Source organism: Anopheles merus, unplaced genomic scaffold, assembly GCF_017562075.2.
Source record: "Anopheles merus strain MAF unplaced genomic scaffold, AmerM5.1 LNR4000294, whole genome shotgun sequence".
NCBI lineage: Eukaryota > Metazoa > Arthropoda > Insecta > Diptera > Culicidae > Anopheles > Anopheles merus.
In genome coordinates this window covers 4147-27574 of record NW_024427874.1, presented here as the reverse complement: position 1 = coordinate 27574, position 23428 = coordinate 4147, and the positions used below count along the sequence as shown (strand labels likewise).

At 40.8% G+C, this 23428-nt stretch overlaps 2 protein-coding genes across 4 annotated transcripts; both read right to left on the bottom strand.

Moving 5' to 3' along the window:
- Nucleotides 1-2128: 2128 nt before the first annotated feature.
- Nucleotides 2129-5695, bottom strand: LOC121602094. The gene is made up of 3 exons (XM_041930856.1): nt 5374-5695; nt 2644-4110; nt 2129-2184 (listed from the first exon to the last, which is right to left on the bottom strand). Exons 1-3 carry the CDS (start codon nt 5693-5695, stop codon nt 2129-2131), a joined length of 1845 nt encoding a protein of 614 aa, XP_041786790.1.
- Nucleotides 5696-9346: 3651 nt separating this feature from the next.
- LOC121602097 (uncharacterized protein K02A2.6-like) lies at nt 9347-15875 on the bottom strand. Of its 3 annotated transcripts, none has more exons than XM_041930861.1 (3): nt 15221-15875; nt 12899-13783; nt 9347-12824 (listed from the first exon to the last, which is right to left on the bottom strand). In XM_041930861.1, exons 2-3 carry the CDS (start codon nt 13277-13279, stop codon nt 10281-10283), a joined length of 2925 nt encoding a protein of 974 aa, XP_041786795.1. In that variant the 5' UTR covers nt 13280-13783; nt 15221-15875; the 3' UTR covers nt 9347-10280. The 3 variants fall into 3 exon arrangements, with proteins under 3 accessions (XP_041786795.1, XP_041786794.1, XP_041786796.1); XM_041930860.1 differs by having other exon boundaries at nt 15345-15875; XM_041930862.1 differs by lacking the exon at nt 15221-15875 and adding an exon at nt 14636-15189.
- Between the last annotated feature and the right edge of the window lie 7553 nt (nt 15876-23428).

Below are 23428 nucleotides of genomic sequence, written 5' to 3'. Positions count from 1 at the left end.
GATAAGATTAAACAAACAATTAAAACCAATTTAAAAATTACAGCTCAGATCTGAACAGGATTGAAATCGAAAGAAGCGAAGTCAATACCGTGCTTCAAGAATTTCATGATGCCCCTTTAGGAGGACATGTAGGGGTAAGAAGAATGAAGAAAAGGATCAAGGAGTTGTTCTTTTGGAGAGGAATGGATAGTGACATTGAAGGTTATGTCAGATGTTGCAAGTCATGTCAACTCAATAAGATTGGAAAATTTAACAAAATCCCTATGCAAATTACCACTACCTCGAAATACGCATTTGAAAAACTATATATGGATATCGTTGTCCTACCAGAATCAGAGGGGGGTAACAAGTATGGGCTTGTCATTCAAGATGATCTTACAAGATATCTTATAGTTATTCCCTTGGAAAACCAAGAGGCAACAACGGTTGCAAAAGCGTTTGTTGAAGGGGTAATCTGTCTTGTAGGTACCCCATCCGAACTAGTAACAGATCAGGGCACAAACTTCATGAGCCAAGTCATGAAAGACACTTGTAGGTTATTGAAAATTAAAAAAATTAATACTTCGGCATACCATCCACAAGCGAACGTAGTAGAGAGAGCAAACAGAGAGCTAAAAATTTATCTGAGACAATTTGTGGGAAAAAATTATCAGACGTGGGACAGAGTATTGCCATATTTTGCGATGGAGTACAATACTAGTGTAAACTCCTCTACTGGGTTTACGCCTTACGAATTGGTATTCGGTAAGAAAGCTAGATTGCCAACATCAATATTCCATAAAACAGATCGTAAAAAGTTATATACGGATTTTTGTGAGGAATTAAGAACAAAACTAAGGGAAATACACGCTATTGCTAGAGAAAATTTAATTAATTCAAAAACAAAGAGAAAAGCAAAGTATGACCAAAGTGCAAATGAATGGCAGCCCATGTGGGGAGAAATGGTTTTGGTGAGGAATAACCAAACAGGTGTAGGGCAAAAACTACAAGGCATTTGGAGAGGGCCATATGAGGTAGTGGAGATACCCAGCAATCAAACTTGCGTGGTAAGAAATGGAAAAAAGTTGGAAAAAATTCACAACAATAGGCTAAAAAAGTTTTACGATTAAACAAAAAAAATAATAATAAGGTTGATACCAATACGTCAATAGATTAGGCATAGATTTAGAGATAGGGAATAACGGAAGTATGGGATATAGATAGCCAGATAGATAGGAGTTATCATATAAAGGATATAGATAGTTAGGTAAATAGGATTAGTAGTAGGATTAGGATTAGGAAAGGTAAATAGGATATGAAAGATTTAATTGTGAATAGATATATATAAACACAAGTATAATAACGCATTAAAAGAAGAATCGAATTATGAAATCGCGCAGAACTTTGGCAATTATACGGTTTTTATATAAATCTATGGAAAAAGTTGTAAATTAGGAATAAGGATTACTAAAAAAAAAAAAAAAAAAAAAAAAAAAAAAAAAAAAAAAAAAAAATTGAAGAACTAGCACCTCATAACTTTTACGCGACACTTTTAGCCTACACACACGCACACATCAGCAAAATTGTATACGTTACACTATACACACATGGAACAGCAGCGAGTGGAACAATAGAAACACGGGTTCAGGGAGGTCGGCACAACGCCAAATGTAACACCAACAATGTTACGAGTTGCTTTTCGTCTTCACACATGACGGCACCGATGAAGATGAATTTTATGATAGAGGTTGAGCTGGTGAGGTTGAGCTGTAGATTGAGCGGCGCAATTGAATGATGAGGCATCAAACTAATATGCAAATAGTTCCCCCAGCAAGTGTTCGACTCACGGTTAGCAGCATTGAATTTATAACGAGCGGTCAGAACAATACACCCTATCAAATAAGAGAGAAAGCAATTACACGAAACCGAAGCATTATCAAATTAAATAGATATACTTATTTAGCGAGGTACACCAGCACCATCACACGTCTATTGAAAGCACGAGGAAGGTTTGCCGGATGCGATAAAAAAGGGCAAAGTTCGGCGATAACAATATCGATATGCATGAAAAAAACAATCCACGTCGGAATTTTCTTGCTAAAGCTTCGTTAAAAAAAAAAAGTGTAATGACATGTAGCGACCTTGGCCGCTACGATATAGACCGTCGATGACAGCTGATAACGGCGGCCGTATCCATACAGACGGCTAATGAACACGAACCGTGAAATAGGAGAGGATGTGAGAGAAAGATCATCGTGAGAATGGAGAGAGGACAAGGTTGACGATCGAAGGAGCAAACGGGCGATGGCGGTAAAAGATGAAGGAGATTCTGGTGTCGGTGCTTGGCTAGATCGGAAGTGTAGTTAATTGAAATAAAAGTTCTGGTGTTGGGGAGCATAAAATTTAGAATTTTATTTATAACAAATAGTTCTAACCGTTTCACGCGCTTCAGTGGTGCCACTCGAGACTTCGAAGCTAATATGCTGATGCGGACTTCTCCCGCCGCGTTTTCACAACGAGCGTAGACACATGCTCCGTAGGCGGCCTCAGAAGCATCGGTAAATGTGTGAAATTCTACTGTTGCATCTGGTAACAGAGCGTAACGGTTAGTCCTGTACTCGGATAACGTTTTCCAGTCGCTCTGAATCGCCTTCCATTTTTTACAGATGTGATTAGGAACAGGTTCATCCCAGCCGGATTTGAGTAGCCATAGCTCCTGCATCAGCATCTTAGCACGCACGATCACCGGTGCTATCAATCCGAGCGGATCGTACATTTTGGCAATGCTCGACAAAATAGATCGCTTGGTCGACGTGGCTTCATCAGCCTCAGTGTTGGATTCAAAACACAGCTCATCCGATTCCGGCTTCCACGAGATGCCGAGTGCTTTGACCGTCTCGTTGGGTATAAAATGCAGCGATGAGTGTGTGCCGATATACTCGGTGCTTAAGCCGGAGAGCACGCTCAGATTGCTTGATGTCCACTTGCGCAACTCAAACCCACCTTTGGCAAGTAGCGCTGATAACTCCTTACGCAGCTGAACAGCTTCGCGAACGTTATTGGCACCACCAATGAAGTCGTCCACGTAAAAGTTTCGTTTCAGGGCCGCAGGTGCAAGCGCATACTCAGTCCCTTCATCATCTGCTAGTTGGATAAGTGTGCGTGTAGCCAGAAACGAGGAAGGTGCTAGTCCGTATGTAACGGTGTTGAGCTCATATACTTGGATCGGAGCTTGCGGCGAAAATCGAAAGAATATGCGCACCAATCGACGATCATCAGAATGCAGCAATATTTGTCGGTACATTTTAGCTATATCTCCCACAAGTGCTATTTGGTAGGTGCGGAATCGCAACACAATATCAAGCAGCTCGTCCTGCACGATTGGACCAACACATAGAATGTCATTCAAGGAATAACCGGTGCTTGTTTTTGCAGATCCGTCGAACACGACCCTTACTTTCGTGGTGGTACTGGAGGCTTTAAATACGGGATGGTGCGGTAGGTAGTACGCCTGTTCATCCCCACTATCTTTGTTCATGAGCGACATGTGCCCCAGCTCCAAATACTCCTTCATGAAGGCATGATAGTCTTCCTTGAGCTGTGGGTTGCGTTCTAGCCTCCTCTCCAGCAGCTCGAAGCGTCTCAAAGCAGTAGTTTTAGACAGGCCAAGCTTTTCCGTGAAGTCGGTCTGTTTGGGCAATCGTACAATATAGTGACCCGATTCGTCGCGCTGAGTGGTTTCTTTATACAATGTTTCGCATCGCCGCTCATCAGGTGAGTACGAATCATTGACGCTTAACTCTTCCAGCTTCCAAAAGCGTTCGAGAGACTCCTCCAGGGATGCCATGCAGACGATTGTGGACGCGGCGGTGCAATCGGTCGTAGATGCAGGATTCTGAGGAGAGGTGGGACCAATGACCCACCCAAACACGCTGTTCAGCATAGTTGGAAGGTTCGGAGCAAGCTCATGCGATTTTACGTTCGTAAAGAAGGAAGCGTAATGACGAGCACCAAGGATGATATCAATCGGGGCTGATTTATCGAACTGCGGGTCAGCCAAAACGAATTCCGAAGGAATGTTCCAGCCACGAGTGGAAATATCATGCGCCGGCAGATCAGCGATCACCTTGTCTACTATCAGAAAATCGACATCCAAGTCAAAATGTTCAACACGTGAAGCAATTTGAGCTCGAACAGACCTCCTCACCGTTCTGGTGGATAGTCCTGCTCCTTTGAGGGTTATGTTAACCGAGCTACCTTTCAAAGCCAACCTCTGAGCAAGGCGATTGCTCATCAAATTGGGCTGTGATGCGCTGTCTAAGAGTGCACGCACAGGATGCAGGATGCCGTGTGCATCGGTTACATTTAGAAGTGCAGTTTGTAGTAATATTTGTGAAGGTGCTTGTTTTATTGCAGCTGCGTAGCTGCGTTGTATGTTAGCCGTGTGATCATCAGTGGCGTGTGGTGTGTGTGAAGGTTCATCTTGCGCAGCTAGCATTGGAAATGTAGTGGAAGATGTGCCTGGAGTGCTTTCAGTGTGAATCATTGTGTGATGCGCCAAGTTGCAATGACGACACTTGTACTGTGAGGAGCAATCGCGAGCACGGTGATTGTCTCGCAGACAATTCAAACACAAGCGGGCATCAAGTACCTTACGGTACCGCTGGGCAGGATTCATGGCATTAAATCGCTGGCATTTTGTTATGGTGTGCGGCATATTGCACAACGGGCATTTATTAACATCGCGGTCAGTGGTAGCAAAACTAGCAGTGCGCGGAAAATTAGTGCGTCTTGGTGGTATCGGTGCTTCTATAGGTGATGGTTCGGGTTTGTTTACCAATAGCGTCTCGAGTACGCGCATACGGCGGTGCAAAAAGGCAATCAACGAATCGTAGCTCGGATTGTCATTGGTCGAAGCAAATTCTTCCCAATCGCGCAATGTGTTAGAGGGCAATTTTGTGCAAAGTAAATGCTCTAATATGCTGCTCCAGCCGTCAGTTTTCTTTCCCAAGTGATTTAGGGTTTTTTTGTGACGCTCGAACTCGTCCACTAACTGGTGCAGGGTTGTCGCACTTTCCCTCTTCGCTGGTGTGATGCCGAACATCGCTTGCAAGTGGCGCTTTTTCAGCAGATATTCGTTCGAATATTGCTCAGCGAGTGTTTTCCAAGCTAATTCATAGCTGGAGGCGCTTATTGTAATCGCCTCGATCACTTGCGCTGCTTCACCTTTTAGGGCTGCGCGTAGATAATGGAATTTTTGAATTGGCGGCAAATCAACATTATCGTGAATCAAACACTCAAAGGTATCCCTAAAGGTCAGCCATTGCATATAATCGCCGTCAAACTCCGGCAGAGCGATGGTAGGCAGTTTTATGCCTTGTAGCGGGTTCCTACCAGCTCCTTGCTGCGACACTTCGCTGCGCGGAATTTCTCTATATTTCGCTTTCAATGCCAATTGAACGCGAATCAAGCGCCGTTCAAAATCCTCCCTAAGGGCGGCATTGTGTGTCATCTCTTCAGCAGTGGTTGCACTGTCCTCCAGCTGCTGTTGAAGGCTCTCCAAATCCTTGCATATTTGGTCAAATTTGGCCATACGAGTTTCCACCTCGATAGAATCCCTATCGGGCTGGTAGTTTTGAAGAAACTCTTCGTAACGGGCCAAAATGGCAATCAAAATCGTTCGTCTCGACGACAAAATAAGCGGTTGAGCTGGCATCTTACTAAAACTGCGATTATCGTGTACGTGAGTGTAGTGTAAAGTGCAGTGTAACGGTCGGGCAGTGAAAGGCAAGGGCGTTTAGCACTTTATCGAAAAAATTGCGAATATTCAGGATATCGGCACAATCCTGGTCACGGCACCAATGTTTCGTCGCGAATAGTTTTCGGATAAAGTTTCCTTTTTTTTCTTTGGTTTTTGCTGCTTATAATTACCGAAGCCGTTGTAAGAAATTGCTGGTGATGAAGAGAGAGAAAAAGCCTTTTCGCCCTCTATTTATTAATTTAACATCGATAGAGATGTGTACATGAACGGGCGCGGATGTGGTCCGATCCGCAGTTCAAATCTGCACGATTCGCGTAGCTGCTCGAACAGTGCGCATTTGCGATCGTGTCTATGCACGAAAGAAAACGAGAAACGAAAGAAACAAATATCTTTGGATGTGTTGGTAGCATGACTGGAAAAAAACACGAACACATTGAGAACTGCAGAGCGCACCGTGCGTTACGGGTGGGGAGGGGGGGCTCGTGCGAGGGTGTAACTCATTCCTCCAAGAGTAACTGCTAACGGGGGACGGTACTCAAATCACTCAAAAAATACACTAATTTTGCCGGACGGGAATCAGCTCGCCTCAGCGAGGGGAAAAACAAGCTTGCTCAGTACGCAGGAGGAAACGATGATAGCCTCTCAGTATGGGTTGAATCAGCTGTCATTGAGCTCGCCATAGTGAGAGCAGGCTGGATTGTTATTTGGGGCTTTTCAGACGAAAGCGATCTCACTATGAGCAGCGTGCTGTGAGAAAAAAAGAAGGGGAAAATCAGTGCAATCATCGTCGTACACTCTGACTCTTCCTTTCTATTCAGTTTATCTGTTGACTTGTTGTACTGCCATGGTTGGATTTGATCCGCAGTACATCAAGTCAGAACAGCCATATTAAACATGTAAACCATTGAAGGCTTCGAAATTTAGGTCGTTAAAAAGGCACTAGTAGACGCATCGAACCTGGAAGCAGAAATAGATCAACGCACAAGTGAAATTATTTACGATGATATCGTGTTACCTTGGATGATTGCATGGAGTTTGAGAAACATCAATGGATGATGAAGAGCAAACGATGGATATTGCAAGTAATGAATTTTGTTTTCGTGAATTGTGGAAACTAAATTTGATTCTTTTTTAATGGTAGCTGCTGATTTAGGATCCAGGCTAGACAAAGAAAAAAGATTTGGAGAAAATTTGTGCAAAACAGAATGTATAAATCCTTCAAGTGCAAATAATGGCTGGAGCAATTTTAATGTGACTAGCAATGGAAAAGGAGTGTACACTCTCTAAGCATGGATGAATTTGAAAATAACGGAGGATTTAAGAACACTGCAAAACAGCGCATGTTACGTACATGTAGCCAGCCGGCTCTGCCACTCAATTTACACTACAAGCCATTTAAAGCACGTGTTTTTATTCAGCTTTTATAGGGATCTTTGCCGAGTGTTATTTTCAAGCTTATTAGGCAGGCCTTTAGGCTTTAAGCCTTTCTGTGATCCATAGGAATGTTTTATAATTGTGCATGCAGGTCAAAAATACAAAATACATCACAAATCCATACAATTATACTTTTTTTAAGTGATTGATTAGATGTGTATTTCCCTCAGTTTTAATGTGTACCATCGTATTCAGCTGTTTAATATATCTGTGAATATCTGTGTCGGCCAGGGGCCCCAAAAATGGCACCTACGCCCCGCTCATAAGTAAAATTGCTACTCAATCCTTCTCTGACTATGACATTTGATACAATCCCCTGCTAGACGCTTCAATCAAGCCTCTACTTTCGTGTGACCGCTTAGAGCCTCCACTCGTCTTAATCCGCCATTGATAAAAATCACACACAATCCAAACTATGGCCTATCATGTAATATTAGATGGTGTTGCGGCCCTGCCGCACTCGTTTCATTCGCCATTATTTTCGTCTTTTGTGCACCAATATTTTCCGTTTTAAATTCGACTCGATGCGTATTCTCTCTAGATATTTTCAATACATGTAATATTCCTCTTGATTTTCAACGTTAACGGTTAATGGTCATCGCACAATTGGGTATCTTCTTCATCGTCAAACGCTGCTTAATTTTTTGTTGATGTCTGTCATGCAGAAAGAATCACCCTCTGCAATTTTAAAACTTTTTTTACATTCACAATAGCACTCTGTTGGGTATTTTACACTTATCTATAGGCTGCGAATCAATTATTGGTACGGGAAGATGTTCATCATCTTCCCATGTTTGCCCTCACGTTTTCTTCAAAGCATCGTGTGTCTGATACAACATGTCACTATATTTTAACTGATTTGGGATATTTGATATGCTCTTTCAACAAAAGAATCGAGAAATGTAGACCGCGGTCAACTATTGCACGTTTTACAAATGTAAATAATTCGTAGATGATCCAATGTTCTTCTAAAATTACAACACAATGGCGGCTCGATGTGGGGAAGATATTTTTACTCACTCCAAAATCCGACCTCATCATGATTTCATCATGTGAGCGGCTGTTGCTTGATCATCTCATTAGAGCAATCATCGGCGATAGATTTGCTCACCATACAAACAAAACCACGCAAACAATGTGACCCCAAATTTTGAGTGATTCATGCCGAGGGGTATGAGGAAGCTTGAGAAAGCAAGGAGAAACGCGCTGCCATGAGAGTTCGCATTCTGTTTTACACGCGCGCTTCACTAACACCAATACAAATACCGTGCTTTGACGAGCCGTCTGTGAATGTGTGTGTCTTCTTTCAGCGATCTCACCACGCAAACAATGAGACCCCAAATTTTGAGTGATTCAGGCCGAGGGGTATGAGGAAGCTTGAGGAAGCAAGGAGAAACGCGCTGCGATGAGAGTTCGCATTCTGTTTTACACGCACGCTTCACTAACACCTATACAAATACCGTGCTTTGACGAGCCGTCTGTGAATGTGTATGTGTCTTTCAGCGAGCTCAACAACTTGGAGCTGCTCGTCACATCGTGTTGTCTCGCTTACACTACAGCATCGAACCATCGCTCCGTATGTCCCCCCTCCTACGCGTACAAAACCACCAGTACAGCGCGACGCTTTGTCGGAGATGGTTGTGCGCGTTTTGTTCTAAGTCCCGCGCACAGTGTTTGTGCATTGGTGCGCATTTCGTTCAAAGTCTCGTGCGCCGGTGTGTTATGGTGAAGTGTGAAGTGAACAAACAATGAGCACAGACGCACATGCAGTGCGTGGATCGACAGGTAAGAATTTGCTGAACAGAGGCAACACATATTGTCGACAAGTTTCCCGCAGCCTGGCTCGACCCGGTACTTTACAGTACGACGCCATTCGTAAGTATGAAGGATTCTAAATGTGTTGTGAAAGTGTACTTTATGTTGGAATAAAGTGTTTAATGAAATAAAAAATGACCGTGTTTGTATTTGTTGTTAGAATAAGTGCGCATTTGCGATCGTGTCTATGCACGAAAGAAAACGAGAAACGAAAGAAACAAATATCTTTGGATGTGTTGGTAGCATGACTGGAAAAAAACACGAACACATTGAGAACTGCAGAGCGCACCGTGCGTTACGGGTGGGGAGGGGGGGCTCGTGCGAGAGTGTAACTCATTCCTCCAAGAGTAACTGCTAACGGGGGACGGTACTCAAATCACTCAAAAAATACACTAATTTTGCCGGACGGGAATCAGCTCGCCTCAGCGAGGGGAAAAACAAGCTTGCTCAGTACGCAGGAGGAAACGATGATAGCCTCTCAGCATGGGTTGAATCAGCTGTCATTTGTAGAATCCTGCCCGTTAGTTCGGTGCTGTTAATAGTTCTCTGTCCAACTGTTTATTCCAAAAAGCCCCCTTCTTTGCTTTGAGCACTTGCTTATATAGCTCTCATCAATTCCTCTCCCTCACAATTCTCTCTTTGAGCCAGTGCGCTCAGCGCTCATCCACTCATGCGATCCTCTCTCTTTTGCTGAACTTGTACGCAACTCTACATCCCTTTTCTACTCGGAAGTGAAATATGTACATTACAAATATATTTTAATTATTATTACTTAAAGCAAGAAAAGAAAAAAAACTAATCATTATACCTATTTGGGATTTTTCGAATGCGCGTGGGACGTTTAAATTCCTTCTTATCCTTTTGTTGCTGTTTATGTTGTGTACTTATTGTATTGTTTTGTTGCGTTTCTTCGTCACAAACCTTACTTAAATGAGCCACGGGCCGGCGATATTTTACACCTGCACTACTTACAACTACCGTATCATTTCCTACTTTTCTTAACACCTTAAATATCTCAATTCCATAATTTGGCTCCGATTTTCCTTGCTGGTAATGCCATACCCGCACTCTATCTCCTACTTTAATTCCAGACTGTTTGGATTTCCTTGATCTATCTGCGTAAAGTTTTCCTTTCATTTTCTTTATAGCATCTCTTTCCTTAACTTCACTATCACGATTCCAAACCTCTGTAGTTCTTAACGATGGCAATAGGCCTTTGATTGGTCTTCCAGTGAGTAGTTCAAGCGGAGCTTTTCCCGTTATGGAGTGTGGAGTGGTGTTGTACATATTTTCATATTTTATAATTGCTTCGCGCCAATCTGTTTTTTTCTGCTTTCGCAATTCGCAAAGCACGAAGTATACCTCTATTATTCCTTTCCACAAGTCCATTCATCTGTGGCCAATACGGTATTGTGTGAATTATTTTTATATCTTTACGTTTAAAATAGTTTTTAAATTCTTCACTACTAAAAGGTGGCCCATTGTCACATCTAATTGATTCTGGATATGATTGATCCTTGCATATTGTCTCTAAAGCCTCGATAGTCTTACTTGCTGATGTAATTTTCATCTCAATGATTTTTATGAATCTGCTGTAGTAATCGACAACTACCAGAAACGTTCCATATTCCTTAACCGAAAAAAAATCTATTGCAATATCCTGCCAAGGACGATCTGGCATTTCTTTTCTAATCATTGGTTCTGCGTGACCCAAAGGTCTCACTGCTGCACAACCAGCACAAGCTTTTACAAAACATGTGATTTCTCGGTCCATATATGGCCACCACATTCTTTCCCTAAGTTTTCTTTTCATAGTTTCTTCGCCAGGGTGACCTATGTGAGCTATCTTTAGGGCCTTTTGACGCAATTTTTCAGGTAGAACTAATCTATCGTCCCTAACTACAATACCCTGCACTATTCCTAGTTCTTTACTAAATGCCTGATAGTGTGCTAGTTTTGGTTTCCAAGATTGATTTTCAATTGCTTTAATGACCTCTCTCATTGTTTCATCTTTATCTGTTTCCGCTTTAATTTCGTTTAACGTAATTGCTTCAGACTCGCTCTCAATGGTATATACATAATGTTCAGAAGCTTCATCAAACGATTTATCTTTATCTGAATTAGGGCATAATCTTGATAAACTATCTGAAATATTAGATGAGCCTGGAATGTATTTTACTACAAAATTATATGGCTGTAGTCTTAAAGCCCAGCCTTCCGCTCTAGAACAAGCTCGTTTGCCGCTTTGATGCTTTCCTTCAAATATATACTCTAATGTTTTATGGTCTGTAAAGATGGTAAATGTAGTACCAAACAAGTATGGATAAAATTTTTCAACAGCCCATACTACTGCTAACGCTTCTCTTTGCGTTTGTGGATAGACCTTTTCAGGTTTCGTCAAGCCTTTTGATGCAAAGCTTATAATCCTAGACATGCCTTTCTTATTCCTCTGGTTCAACACGGCACCTAATCCTGTTGGAGAAGCATCAACATACAGTTCCGTGTCCTCTTCCGGTTTGAAAAAACCCAGTTTACGTACATTATTCGACAATTCCAGTCTTAAATCATCAAACGCTGCTTCTTGCTCTTTTCCAAATACTTCTATTTCTCCTCTGATGAATTTTCGTAATGGTTCTGATCTACTTGAAAGGTGATGAATAAACTGCCCAACAAAATTAACTAAACCTAAGAAGCTTCTAGTCACTTCTTTTGTTATTGGTTTCCTAAAGTTTTTTATAGCCTCTATTTTAGCTTCTGTGGGACCAATACCTGACGCACTTATATTGTAGCCGAGGATTTCCAATTCTTTTACTTCTATAGAACATTTATCCTTATTCAATGTAGCATTATTCTTTCCTAGTATTTCTAACACCTGCTTTAATCGACTATCATGTTCCACTTTATCTTTTCCTGCAATGACTATATCGTCTATGTAGATTACTACACCAGCTATTCCTAGAAGCATTTGCGTCATAATCCGCTGAAAGATCTCTGGCACACAATTTATTCCAAACATCAATCGTTTAAAACGCATTAATCCTTTGTTTGTCATAAAAGTGGTGATTCCTCTCGAGTCTGGATGGAGTTCTACGTGGTGATAAGCCGAAGTTATATCAAGTTTTGAGAAAATCTTACATCCTTGTAATTTGTTCAATAAAGTTTCGATAACTGGAAGTGGAAAATGCTCTCGTTGTATGGCTTGATTTGGATACTTCATATTTATGCAAATTCTAATATCGTCTTTGCCCTTTGGTACCACCACCATTGGTGATATCCATTCGGGGGGACCATCAACTGGTTCTATTATATCAGTTTCTAACATCTGTTGAATTTTACTTTCTACCTTTTTCTCCAGTGCAATGGGAATGCGAACATAGGATATTTTCTTCGGCGGAACTTCTTTGTTAATAGATAATCGAATCTGAATACCGGGGAATTTCGGAAATGGTTGACATCTTTCCTCAATATTTTGTACTTCCAAGCCTACTTTCAAAACTTTTAATTCCTCAGCCGTCACTTTACCTAACAACGACTTATTACTGCCTTGCACTACAATGAATTCAGCGAAAGTTGTAGGTTTACTCTGATTAATTGATATTACTGCTTTAAACTTTAAAATTAATTTCAGAGGCTGATTACTAGCGTACGTTGTGATTTGCTTATCGCAATTGTAAGATATATCTTGAATGTTTGCCTTTGATTTTTGTAATTCTAACCATACTTGTTCTGTCACTGTGTTTACTGATGCACCGGAATCTATTAGGAAAACTACATGAACCGTATCTAACATGCATTTAACCATACCGTTGTCCAATAGTCGCGTCGTGGTAAAAATCTAATAAGAAAATAAGATATCATTACAAACACCCATACAGGATTCTACTAGCCCTCTCAATTGTGATATAATACCTCATTAAGGCTGTCCTTTTCATTCGCTTCATTTCGTTGATTTTGTTCTCGTCGATCCGTTGGTTCATTCTTTGCTCTCTTCCATTGATAATTGTTTTTGACCGAGTTCCGTCCGTCTTTCTTACAAACTCTACCAAAATGACCTACTCGTCCGCAAGAGTTACATCGTGCTTTACGCGCATAACACTCACTTGAATCCCCACTGTGTCGCCACGAACCGCATCGATAGCAGCTAGACTCACGCCATTTCCTTTTTTCTGTTACTGGCATTGATTTTACATACGCTATTGATGATTCCTGTTCCTTATCCTTGATCTTCATCTTTTGGCCTATCAGAATTTCTCTATTGATTGCGTAATTAATGAGTTCATCCAATTCCATCGTATTTTCTAACCCTTTATCTCTTACTCGCTCATCCTTTGCTCATACAGTTATTTGGTGTGCTATTTCTTTTACTATTCGTTCGTGGAAATCGCATCGTGCAGCTTGTGTCCTTAGTCGCAACACAAACTGGTTGAACGATTCTTCATTTTCTTGTTTTAGAGAACGAAAAAGCTCCAACTCGATGCGTTCGTTTCTCTTTCCCAAAAAGAAATGATTTAAACGTTTAATAGCATTGTCGTACTCCGGAACTTGTGGTTGCTGAAAGGGTATTACTGCTGGACTTGGCTGTTCTTCTCCTGATACCGGAGCCAAATTGAAGTAAATTCTCTGCAATCCTCGACCTCCACGTGCCAGCATGTACGCCAACTTCTCATCTTGCGTATTGATCTTTTTAAGCATTATTATTAGCTCAAATGCTCGGTGCCACTCCTCCCACTCACGGCGTAAATCCGAAGCATCCACCGACTCATTGAACGGTTGCAATGGCCAATTTTCTTCCATCTACAATGCAACGAGAAAAAAATAAAAAATAAAAGGATACCTTAAATAAAAATAACTTTAACAAAAACCAAAAGAAAGAAAAAAATAAATAAATAAAAGGAAAATCCATTTTTACTGTCTTTATGCCACAATAACTAATCCCATGAAAAAAAAAATTATTATTATTATAATTTTTTTTTAACCGCTATAAGCATGGGGAGCAGAAAAAAAAACACACACACACACACACACACACACACAAGATAAAATAAATTATTCACGAAATCCATACACTCACACATCCGCACATGCACACGCATACACACATATCCTCAAAACACACATAATGTGTCCAAGAACACACATCGTAAAACTGTTCCCAGATTTATCTGATTATTCCCAAATGACAAGCCAGTACAAAAGACTGTGTCCAAAATTGATACATTATTAATGTTCTTTTGTTATCTGTCTCCAACGTTCTTATCCAACACACTTCACAGTTCCTTTGTACCGCACGTGCCGCTTTTCTTCTTTTCTTCCTATTCCCTGTCATCCAGATTTTGGCACCAAGGTGTTTACCGCAGTTTGTTTTGCACTAGTTATTTTGTCACCGGCTTCTCCTCCTCTTTTTTTTATTCTTTGTCTTCTTTACCACCATATTCGACCACACACGACTCGGCAGCAGCAGCTGGTTTTGACCCATTGTCTTATCTTTCTTCGAATTTCAACTCAGTTCTACCACTTCTTTGTTTCCGTTGAAATGTATTCTCCTCTTTTGTATTGTAGGTTATTCCACTGGTATAATGTGGATGCATACGTGAATATATATATATATATATATATATATTTTTAACTCTTTTTCAACTCACTTACACACGCACGATTGCCACCAATTCCAACTTATTTGTTTTTCATATTATTTCAATCACGGTTAATTCCACCTTTTTGTCGTCTCATTAGAACGCAATACTAATTTTCATTCGATTCATCACTTTCTAACATAACTTCACGGCCCTTTTCCCTCCCTTTTTTCTGGTGCTGCGGATAAGACCGGCCTCACGAATTTTGCTACGGAAACCCCGGACTCTTTTAGTTACTTCGGTATTTCACCGGCCTTAACTTCAATTTAGCTACGGTTTTCCCGGACTCGTTTTATGCTACGGATTCAACCGGTCCCATATTTTGCTACAGAAATTATTTCTGGATTCATTTGGGCGCTACGTTTAACGGACTCAACCCATTATAGTACTAGTTTTCCGGTCTCAATTTGTGCTACGGATTTTCAACTTTTTGTACATGCTGCGGCTTTGCCGGTCTCATGATCCAATCTCTCTCACTATTACGTTTTAACGGACTCAATTTAACACCGTATTGACTTTCCGGTCTCAATTTATGCTACGGATTTCCAACTTCTTTTTTTTTTTGCGTGCTGCGGCTTTTGCCGGTCTCATAACTCACTTTCACTTCGTGTATCGCTATTATGGTATTACACTATGTTAATTGAAGCTCACTTTTAACCAACTATTACGCTTTTGAAAACTTCACAGTACTTCGGATAAATCCGATCTTCCATTGTATATACCTTTCCTTTATTTTAACAAAATTTTCACTACCGGCTGCGCCAATTGTAGAATCCTGCCCGTTAGTTCGGTGCTGTTAATAGTTCTCTGTCCAACTGTTTATTCCAAAAAGCCCCCTTCTTTGCTTTGAGCACTTGCTTATATACGCTCTCATCAATTCCTCTCCCTCACAATTCTCTCTTTGAGCCAGTGCGCTCAGCGCTCATCCACTCATGCGATCCTCTCTCTTTTGCTGAACTTGTACGCAACTCTACATCATTGAGCTCGCCATAGTGAGAGCAGGCTGGATTGTCATTTGGGGCTTTTCAGACGAAAGCGATCTCACTATGAGCAGCGTGCTGTGAGAAAAAAAGAAGGGGAAAATCAGTGCAATCATCGTCGTACACTCTGACTCTTCCTTTCTATTCAGTTTATCTGTTGACTTGTTGTACTGCCATGGTTGGATTTGATCCGCAGTACATCAAGTCAGAACAGCCATATTAAACATGTAAACCATTGAAGGCTTCGAAATTTAGGTCGTTAAAAAGGCACTAGTAGACGCATCGAACCTGGAAGCAGAAATAGATCAACGCACAAGTGAAATTATTTACGATGATATCGTGTTACCTTGGATGATTGCATGGAGTTTGAGAAACATCAATGGATGATGAAGAGCAAACGATGGATATTGCAAGTAATGAATTTTGTTTTCGTGAATTGTGGAAACTAAATTTGATTCTTTTTTAATGGTAGCTGCTGATTTAGGATCCAGGCTAGACAAAGAAAAAAGATTTGGAGAAAATTTGTGCAAAACAGAATGTATAAATCCTTCAAGTGCAAATAATGGCTGGAGCAATTTTAATGTGACTAGCAATGGAAAAGGAGTGTACACTCTCTAAGCATGGATGAATTTGAAAATAACGGAGGATTTAAGAACACTGCAAAACAGCACATGTTACGTACATGTAGCCAGCCGCTCTGCCACTCAATTTACACTACAAGCCATTTAAAGCACGTGTTTTTATTCAGCTTTTATAGGGATCTTTGCCGAGTGTTATTTTCAAGCTTATTAGGCAGGCCTTTAGGCTTTAAGCCTTTCTGTGATCCATAGGAATGTTTTATAATTGTGCATGCAGGTCAAAAATACAAAATACATCACAAATCCATACAATTACACTTTTTTTAAGTGATTGATTAGATGTGTATTTCCCTCAGTTTTAATGTGTACCATCGTATTCAGCTGTTTAATATATCTGTGAATATCTGTGTCGGCCAGGGGCCCCAAAAATGGCACCTACGCCCCGCTCACAAGTAAAATTGCTACTCAATCCTTCTCTGACTATGACATTTGATACAATCCCCTGCTAGACGCTTCAATCAAGCCTCTACTTTCGTGTGACCGCTTAGAGCCTCCACTCGTCTTAATCCGCCATTGAAAAAATCACACACAATCCAAACTATGGCCTATCATGTAATATTACATGGTGTTGCGGCCCTGCCGCACTCGTTTCATTCGCCATTATTTTCGTCTTTTGTGCACCAATATTTTCCGTTTTAAATTCGACTCGATGCGTATTCTCTTTAGATATTTTCAATACATGTAATATTCCTCTTGATTTTCAACGTTAACGGTTAATGGTCATCGCACAATTGGGTATCTTCTTCATCGTCAAACGCTGCTTAATTTTTTGTTGATGTCTGTCATGCAGAAAGAATCACCCTCTGCAATTTTTAAACTATTTTTACATTCACAAGAGCACTCTGTTGGGTATTTTACACTTATCTATAGGCTGCGAATCAATTATTGGTACGGGAAGATGTTCATCATCTTCCCATGTTTGCCCTCACGTTTTCTTCAAAGCATCGTGTGTCTGATACAACATGTCACTATATTTTAACTGATTTGGGATATTTGATATGCTCTTTCAACAAAAGAATCGAGAAATGTAGACCGCGGTCAACTATTGCACGTTTTACAAATGTAAATAATTCGTAGATGATCCAATGTTCTTCTAAAATCACAACACAATGGCGGCTCGATGTGGGGAAGATATTTTTACTCACTCCAAAATCCGACCTCATCATGATTTCATCATGTGAGCGGCTGTTGCTTGATCATCTCATTAGAGCAATCATCGGCGATAGATTTGCCCACCATACAAACAAAATCATCTCGCCTCAGCGAGGGGAAAAACAAGCTTGCTCAGTACGCAGGAGGAAACGATGATAGCCTCTCAGTATGGGTTGAAGCAGCTGTCATTGAGCTCGCCATAGCGAGAGTAGGCTGAAATGTCATTTGGGGATGTATTGGTGAGAAAGAACACCATAAGCCCACCTGATATATACAGGAGGTCCCCGAGATACACGGTTCATGGGGACCGAAATCGGCCGCCAAATACCACGTATCTCGAATTTCCACGTAAGTCGAATCTTGTGATTTGCAGCCAAAATATCACTAATTTTCGAGCAATTTTGCAAGTAGAGGGTGGTTTTAGCCACCAAATTAATTATTTGATATGTTTCTAATGAATTGAACAGTTTTAAACCTTTTGAAATGGTATTTTACATTCGATCAATACGAAAATTATTTGGTATTTCACAATGGATGTGTCAAATCAGTACAATTTGCTCAAGAACGGTCAAATTTGGAAAACCTCGTATCTCTGAATCCGCGTATAAGAGGTACCGTGTATCTCGGGGACCGCATGTACACTCACTTTGGTTAAATGTTTGCGTTTTCAACAGAGCTCTTGCCGAAATCTGCCAATATAATCTGGACACACTGGCCCGCAGGGCAAAAGCTCGCTCGAAAGGTCAATAACCGTCGCAAAACGTCAAAAACGACCGTCGCCAGCGCCTCGGTATCGTTGCGAGTTTCGCTCGCTGGCGACGTCGGTTTGCAGCAAGGTGTGTTTATTTAGAAGGTGAATTATTAGCGCGTTTGCCGGGCGCCATGATTGAGTATTGTTATGTCAAATCGCATACAATTTTCCATACCCCCCTACAGCCCTTCCCGATTTTAATACCGGAGCCCCAAGGTGGAATGTATAATGAGGTGTAGTTATAGCGCTTTTGGCGATCCCCCCCCTGGGCTCCGATTTTGACCGATGGTTTTCCACTTGTATATGTATTGATGGATTGTTTACGTTTTGCATAGTCAATATTTGGTGGAGATCAATTTGGGTGAATATTTTAGTTTATTAGAACGCAGCCCGTGATTTAAAATGGAAATTTTCCTTCGAAAACTTGAAGCGTTCGCCAAACGCGGAAAACTAACTGTCAGTTTTCTTCGTCTTCTTCTTCCACCTAGCTGTCAAAACGGGCTTATAACTTGACCTGATATCTTTACTGTCCTTGCGGAGCCCCCAGTCAAGGTGTATGGATATTAGGAGATGAAGTGCTTCAGAGCAAATTTACATTTCACGACTTGACATAACAATACTGCGTGCTCTGGTATTAAAATCGTGAAGGGCTAGAGGGGGGTATAGAAAATTGTATGCGAGTTGACATAACAATACTCAATCATGGCGCCCGACAAACGCGCTATTAATTCACCTCCTAAATAAACACACCTTGGCCCCCAGTATTGTTATGTCAAGTCGTGAAATGTCAATTTGCTCTGAAGCACTTCACCTCCTAATATACATACACCTTGGGTTTGCAATACTTGTGACCAAGGTGTATGGATATTAGGAGGTGAAGTGCTTCAGAGCAAATTGACATTTCACGACTTGACATAACAATACTGGGTGCTCCGGTATTAAAATCAGGAAGGGCTGGAGCGGGGTATAGAAAATTGTATGCGATTTGATATAACAATACTCAATGATGGCGCCCGGCAAACGCGCTAATAATTCACCTTCTAAATAAACACACCTTGCTTGTGACGTCGGTTTTGACGTTTTGCGACGGTTTTGCGACGGTGGCCGCCAAAAAGCTCGCCTGACCTTCGGACCAGTGTGGCCAGATTATATTGGCAGATTTCGGCAGGAGCACTGTTGAGAACACAACCATTTAAATTTAATCAATTATTTTAACGATCAATTTCTTTTTACCCTACTAGCATAGAGAATGAAAAAGTGTGCGTCTTTTATAAATAATGTGTGAGGTTTGAAGTAAGATTGTGTGAAGCTATGAATTGAAATGTGCGTTTAATTTGCAATAAAAGTGATAAAATATGTATAAACCAAGTTTGATGTGTTAAACTTTTTCTTTTGATTCGGGTGCACCAAGTCCGTGTAAAGGGAAGCGCACAGCGCGCTACGAAAGAAACGAGCGGGAGGGGGTTTCAGTCTAGCGCAGCGCAACTCGCTGGAATCAAGTGGGGTACCAATTCAGCACAGCGCAAGCCGAAAGAAACGGAAACGAAGGTTATAAGGAAAATACAATGAAACAGCGCGAGCGAGCGTTCTTTTCAGTGAGAGCGCCTCGTGCATTTTAAAGGCATGCAATAGAGCGCATTCGTTCCGTGGTAGCACTCCATCCGCCATTCATTAATTATCAGTCCAAAACAACGGGCTTCGGATCCGATCTTGGGCCGGACCCCCACCGTGTGTTTCTACCTTCCCCTCGCCTGAAAATTTCATTCCCTTTGTCGGTCGGGTAAGCTTTAACCGCCGACAGCGAGATTCAAATTCAAATTTAAATGATTTTCTTTGACGAGAAATTCTCGGAATCCACGCAACTGACATTTTCTACCTATTATCCCAAACGCCACAGATTAAGCTTAAACGACTGGAAAATTGAATATTCATAGAAAAAAATAAAAGCTCCACAGTTTCATTGGTTTGATCAATAGATGGCGTATTATTACAACTCATCATTATATTGCTATCCTGCAATGTATTTGCACCTATATAGCATTCTTACTTTCTGAGCAAAATTCTGTATGAATGGTCGTGAGATCAGATACGTGGGTATCAACACCAACGACCATCACTCAAATCTCACTTGCTTCAGTGCTGGTGGTATCCATTGGAGTTTAGTATTTAAACAATCGTATCGCCGTTCTAGTTCTAGCGATGCATCTCAAATAGCCAGCTCGTACTTTATAGCTGATTTAAGGCTGTTTAACGAAAAATCGTTCCGATGTCGTACTTTGTGACTGATTAAGAGATAGACGGTACTTTGCGGAACTATGGAGCTTTTTAACAGGCACATGGTACTTTTTGGAACTTTGCGGCTGATTAGCACTATGTGTAAGGTTCATGATGGAACTTGAAGGCTTGTTAAGAAAGCGTACCGAACTTGGTGGAACTTCATAGCTTTTTAATGCATGACATCGGTGCAAGGTGGCTGTCAAAGTGTCAAAGACAGACGCCGTCAATCATCTCATTGTTGCTGTACAAGTTAGATAAGTTAATTGAAAGAGGATTATTGAGTGAAGTGATTGTGAATCATCAGCAACTTGTGTAAAATTTTGTGTAATTCATCAATACGAAAGATTTAAAAATATACATATGTGTTTAAACGAAATAAATCTTGTTGTTGATTTCATCGATGACGCTTGCTTGAAAATAAAACACAAAGAAAAATAATCCCTGGCATCATGGCATAAGGAAGCTGCTTAGGAGCTGTTTGAGAGGAAATGAGAAAGCTCTCCTCCAAGCGATGAAGTTCAACTGGTTGGACCCAAGTAGCACAATCCTGTTAATAAACCGTTAAAAGTATGCCTAAAAGTATTACTTTTAGCTTTCCATACAGCAGTAATTTCAGGGCTTAAATTACTGCGTAACGTTATCTTTTCTTCGTCGATTTTCGTTCATTTTTCGTTAAAATTCAAAATGGCGTCGCCATTTTTTAACGAAAATGATCAAATTTAACGAAACTACGAAAAGGATGGAATATATGCCTATCCTGCTCCATTACTTTATTGCCTGCTTCTCATACCCACAACCTCCTCGAGCTTCCTCTTTTGCCCTCGAACTGAATCGTTCGAGTATAAAGAATTCGTGGAAAATTTGGTACATTGCATGAATTGTTCTCACAGAATAAAACAATAAGTCAGAGGAGCAAGTTTTTTATTTTTCAATTGTGTGAGGCTGAATACCACAAGCACTGCATATTTTGCAATTCTGCAGGTATTGTGCTTAAATTTGCTCTTGGTCAGCTGACAACCTAGTGTCCTGTGCAAGGTAATATTTAAAATAAGACATATAATTTAGTTTTCAAGTAATTGTTCATTTTTCACTATTGAAGGATCATAACAATGGGATTTTCCATTGTGGAGACCTTAGGCCCTAAGGGATATGGAGAATTACACTCTTAAAAATTTTTGCCGAATCTCGGATAATTTTTGCCGAGATCTGCACAACTGAGATCTCGGCAAAGATCTCGGTTATTTTTCTGTTGCCGACATCTCGGTTAATGTCATTTTGTTTTGACGTTTACGTTTAACCGAGATATTCGGTTAGAACAAATCGAGATTTCGGCAAAATATAAAAACATTTTATTTTTATTTTAGTGATTTTATTTGCGTATCAAATGGGTTTTTTATGTGATGGAAAGCGTTGGGACAGGCGCCGATTCAACCGCCGGATGGGGCACAGCGTTTGGATGTGGTACCGGTACAGGAAAATGAGCCGGACAAGGAGCGGGCACTGGTACAGGCACGGTTCTGTAATGCGGGCAGAGTGAAACAAGTCTGAGCAAACCCTTTTTAGATTTCATGTGATCGAGTGTTGATACTTACCTCGTGTAGGTGACCGGAAATGAATCCTGGAGGTCTGAACGGTCTGGCAAAGGTTGAACCAACCGGATTAGCTTCCACATCTGATCCTTAAATAGGGACTGCTCCGAGCGACGCTCTGAAGAGCACCGGTTGCGTGCGCTGATGGAGTTTCCTAGCCCCAACCCCGCTTCATACCTGTGCTCGATCGCACGCTACTGATTCTCTTTTTTTCACGCTGAGAGACTCTTTTTCACTTTTTTTTTACATTTTTTATTTTACATCAATTTCTTCACACTCACTCCGAAAGGTTTTCGTTTCATTAGCACGAAATTAACAGAATGGCGAATGACAGATAGAATACCGAGCCTCGGCTAATCCAAGTAGTAAAGCTGAATTCTCGGTTATTTTGACGGATTATCTCGGTGACAGCAGTGTTAACGTATGTGCTCGGCATGTTGTGTTGCCGAGTTTCGGTTCAAATTTTTATTTAACTGATATTTCAGTTTTAAATGGTACTGATTTTCGGCTACTGGGTTTTTTCAACTGACATATCAGCAAGAATCGAAAGAGCCGGCGGATTTCGGCAGTTTTTTTAACCGAGGTCGTGAAATATTTTTAAGTGTGTATGTCTTGTGCCTGATGGATGGGTGCAGGGAACTAGTAGTGGTAAATATTACTTGTTATGGCCCAATATTCCCGGAAAATTGGCATCCAAACTGGTGCGAAATGCTAACAGTGTTCCTGGATGGAGTGGATGGACAAGACAAGAATGCTGTTTGAAAAGATCAAACATTTCGTCTTACGAGACTGGGACGAAAATTTTAGCTGAAATGTCCGACGAATCATCAACCGATTATATGGAACAAGGCACAACACAGCATATAACAATTGGAAATTATGAGCAAATATTCGCACAGCACGTTTTAGAAAACGATGCTATGGAAACTGTAAAATACGATTTCGACACAGCTAATTTTCATGCGGAATACTTAAACGATCACCTAGAAAATGAAAATGTTCCTGAAGAAAATTCGAAATGTTCTCATTGTCCATGTTTCGAAGCATTAGTAAAGTTCCAGAAAGAAGCATATGAAGATCTTCAGAAAGGGCAACAAAAAATTTTGAAAAAGATGAGCATAATAGAACGCCAAAATGAAATGCTGCTTAACACAACAGCCCAAGCTGTGGAAGTAAACGGAAGTAATATATTAGAATTTGAATTCAATCGTCTAACTAATAAGAAGATCGAATGCAGTGCGATGAAAGATTAGGAGAAAAAGATTATTTTCAACAGGTGTTGGATTGGCTGAAATCTAAAATCATAGATACGGATGCGGAAAATAGGTTGCTGGAAGCCCTTGATTTAATTTTTGAAAAAAAAACACTATTGGTAGAATGTAGTTGGACAGGTATAGGGAAAGGTTGCACTAAGTTTGA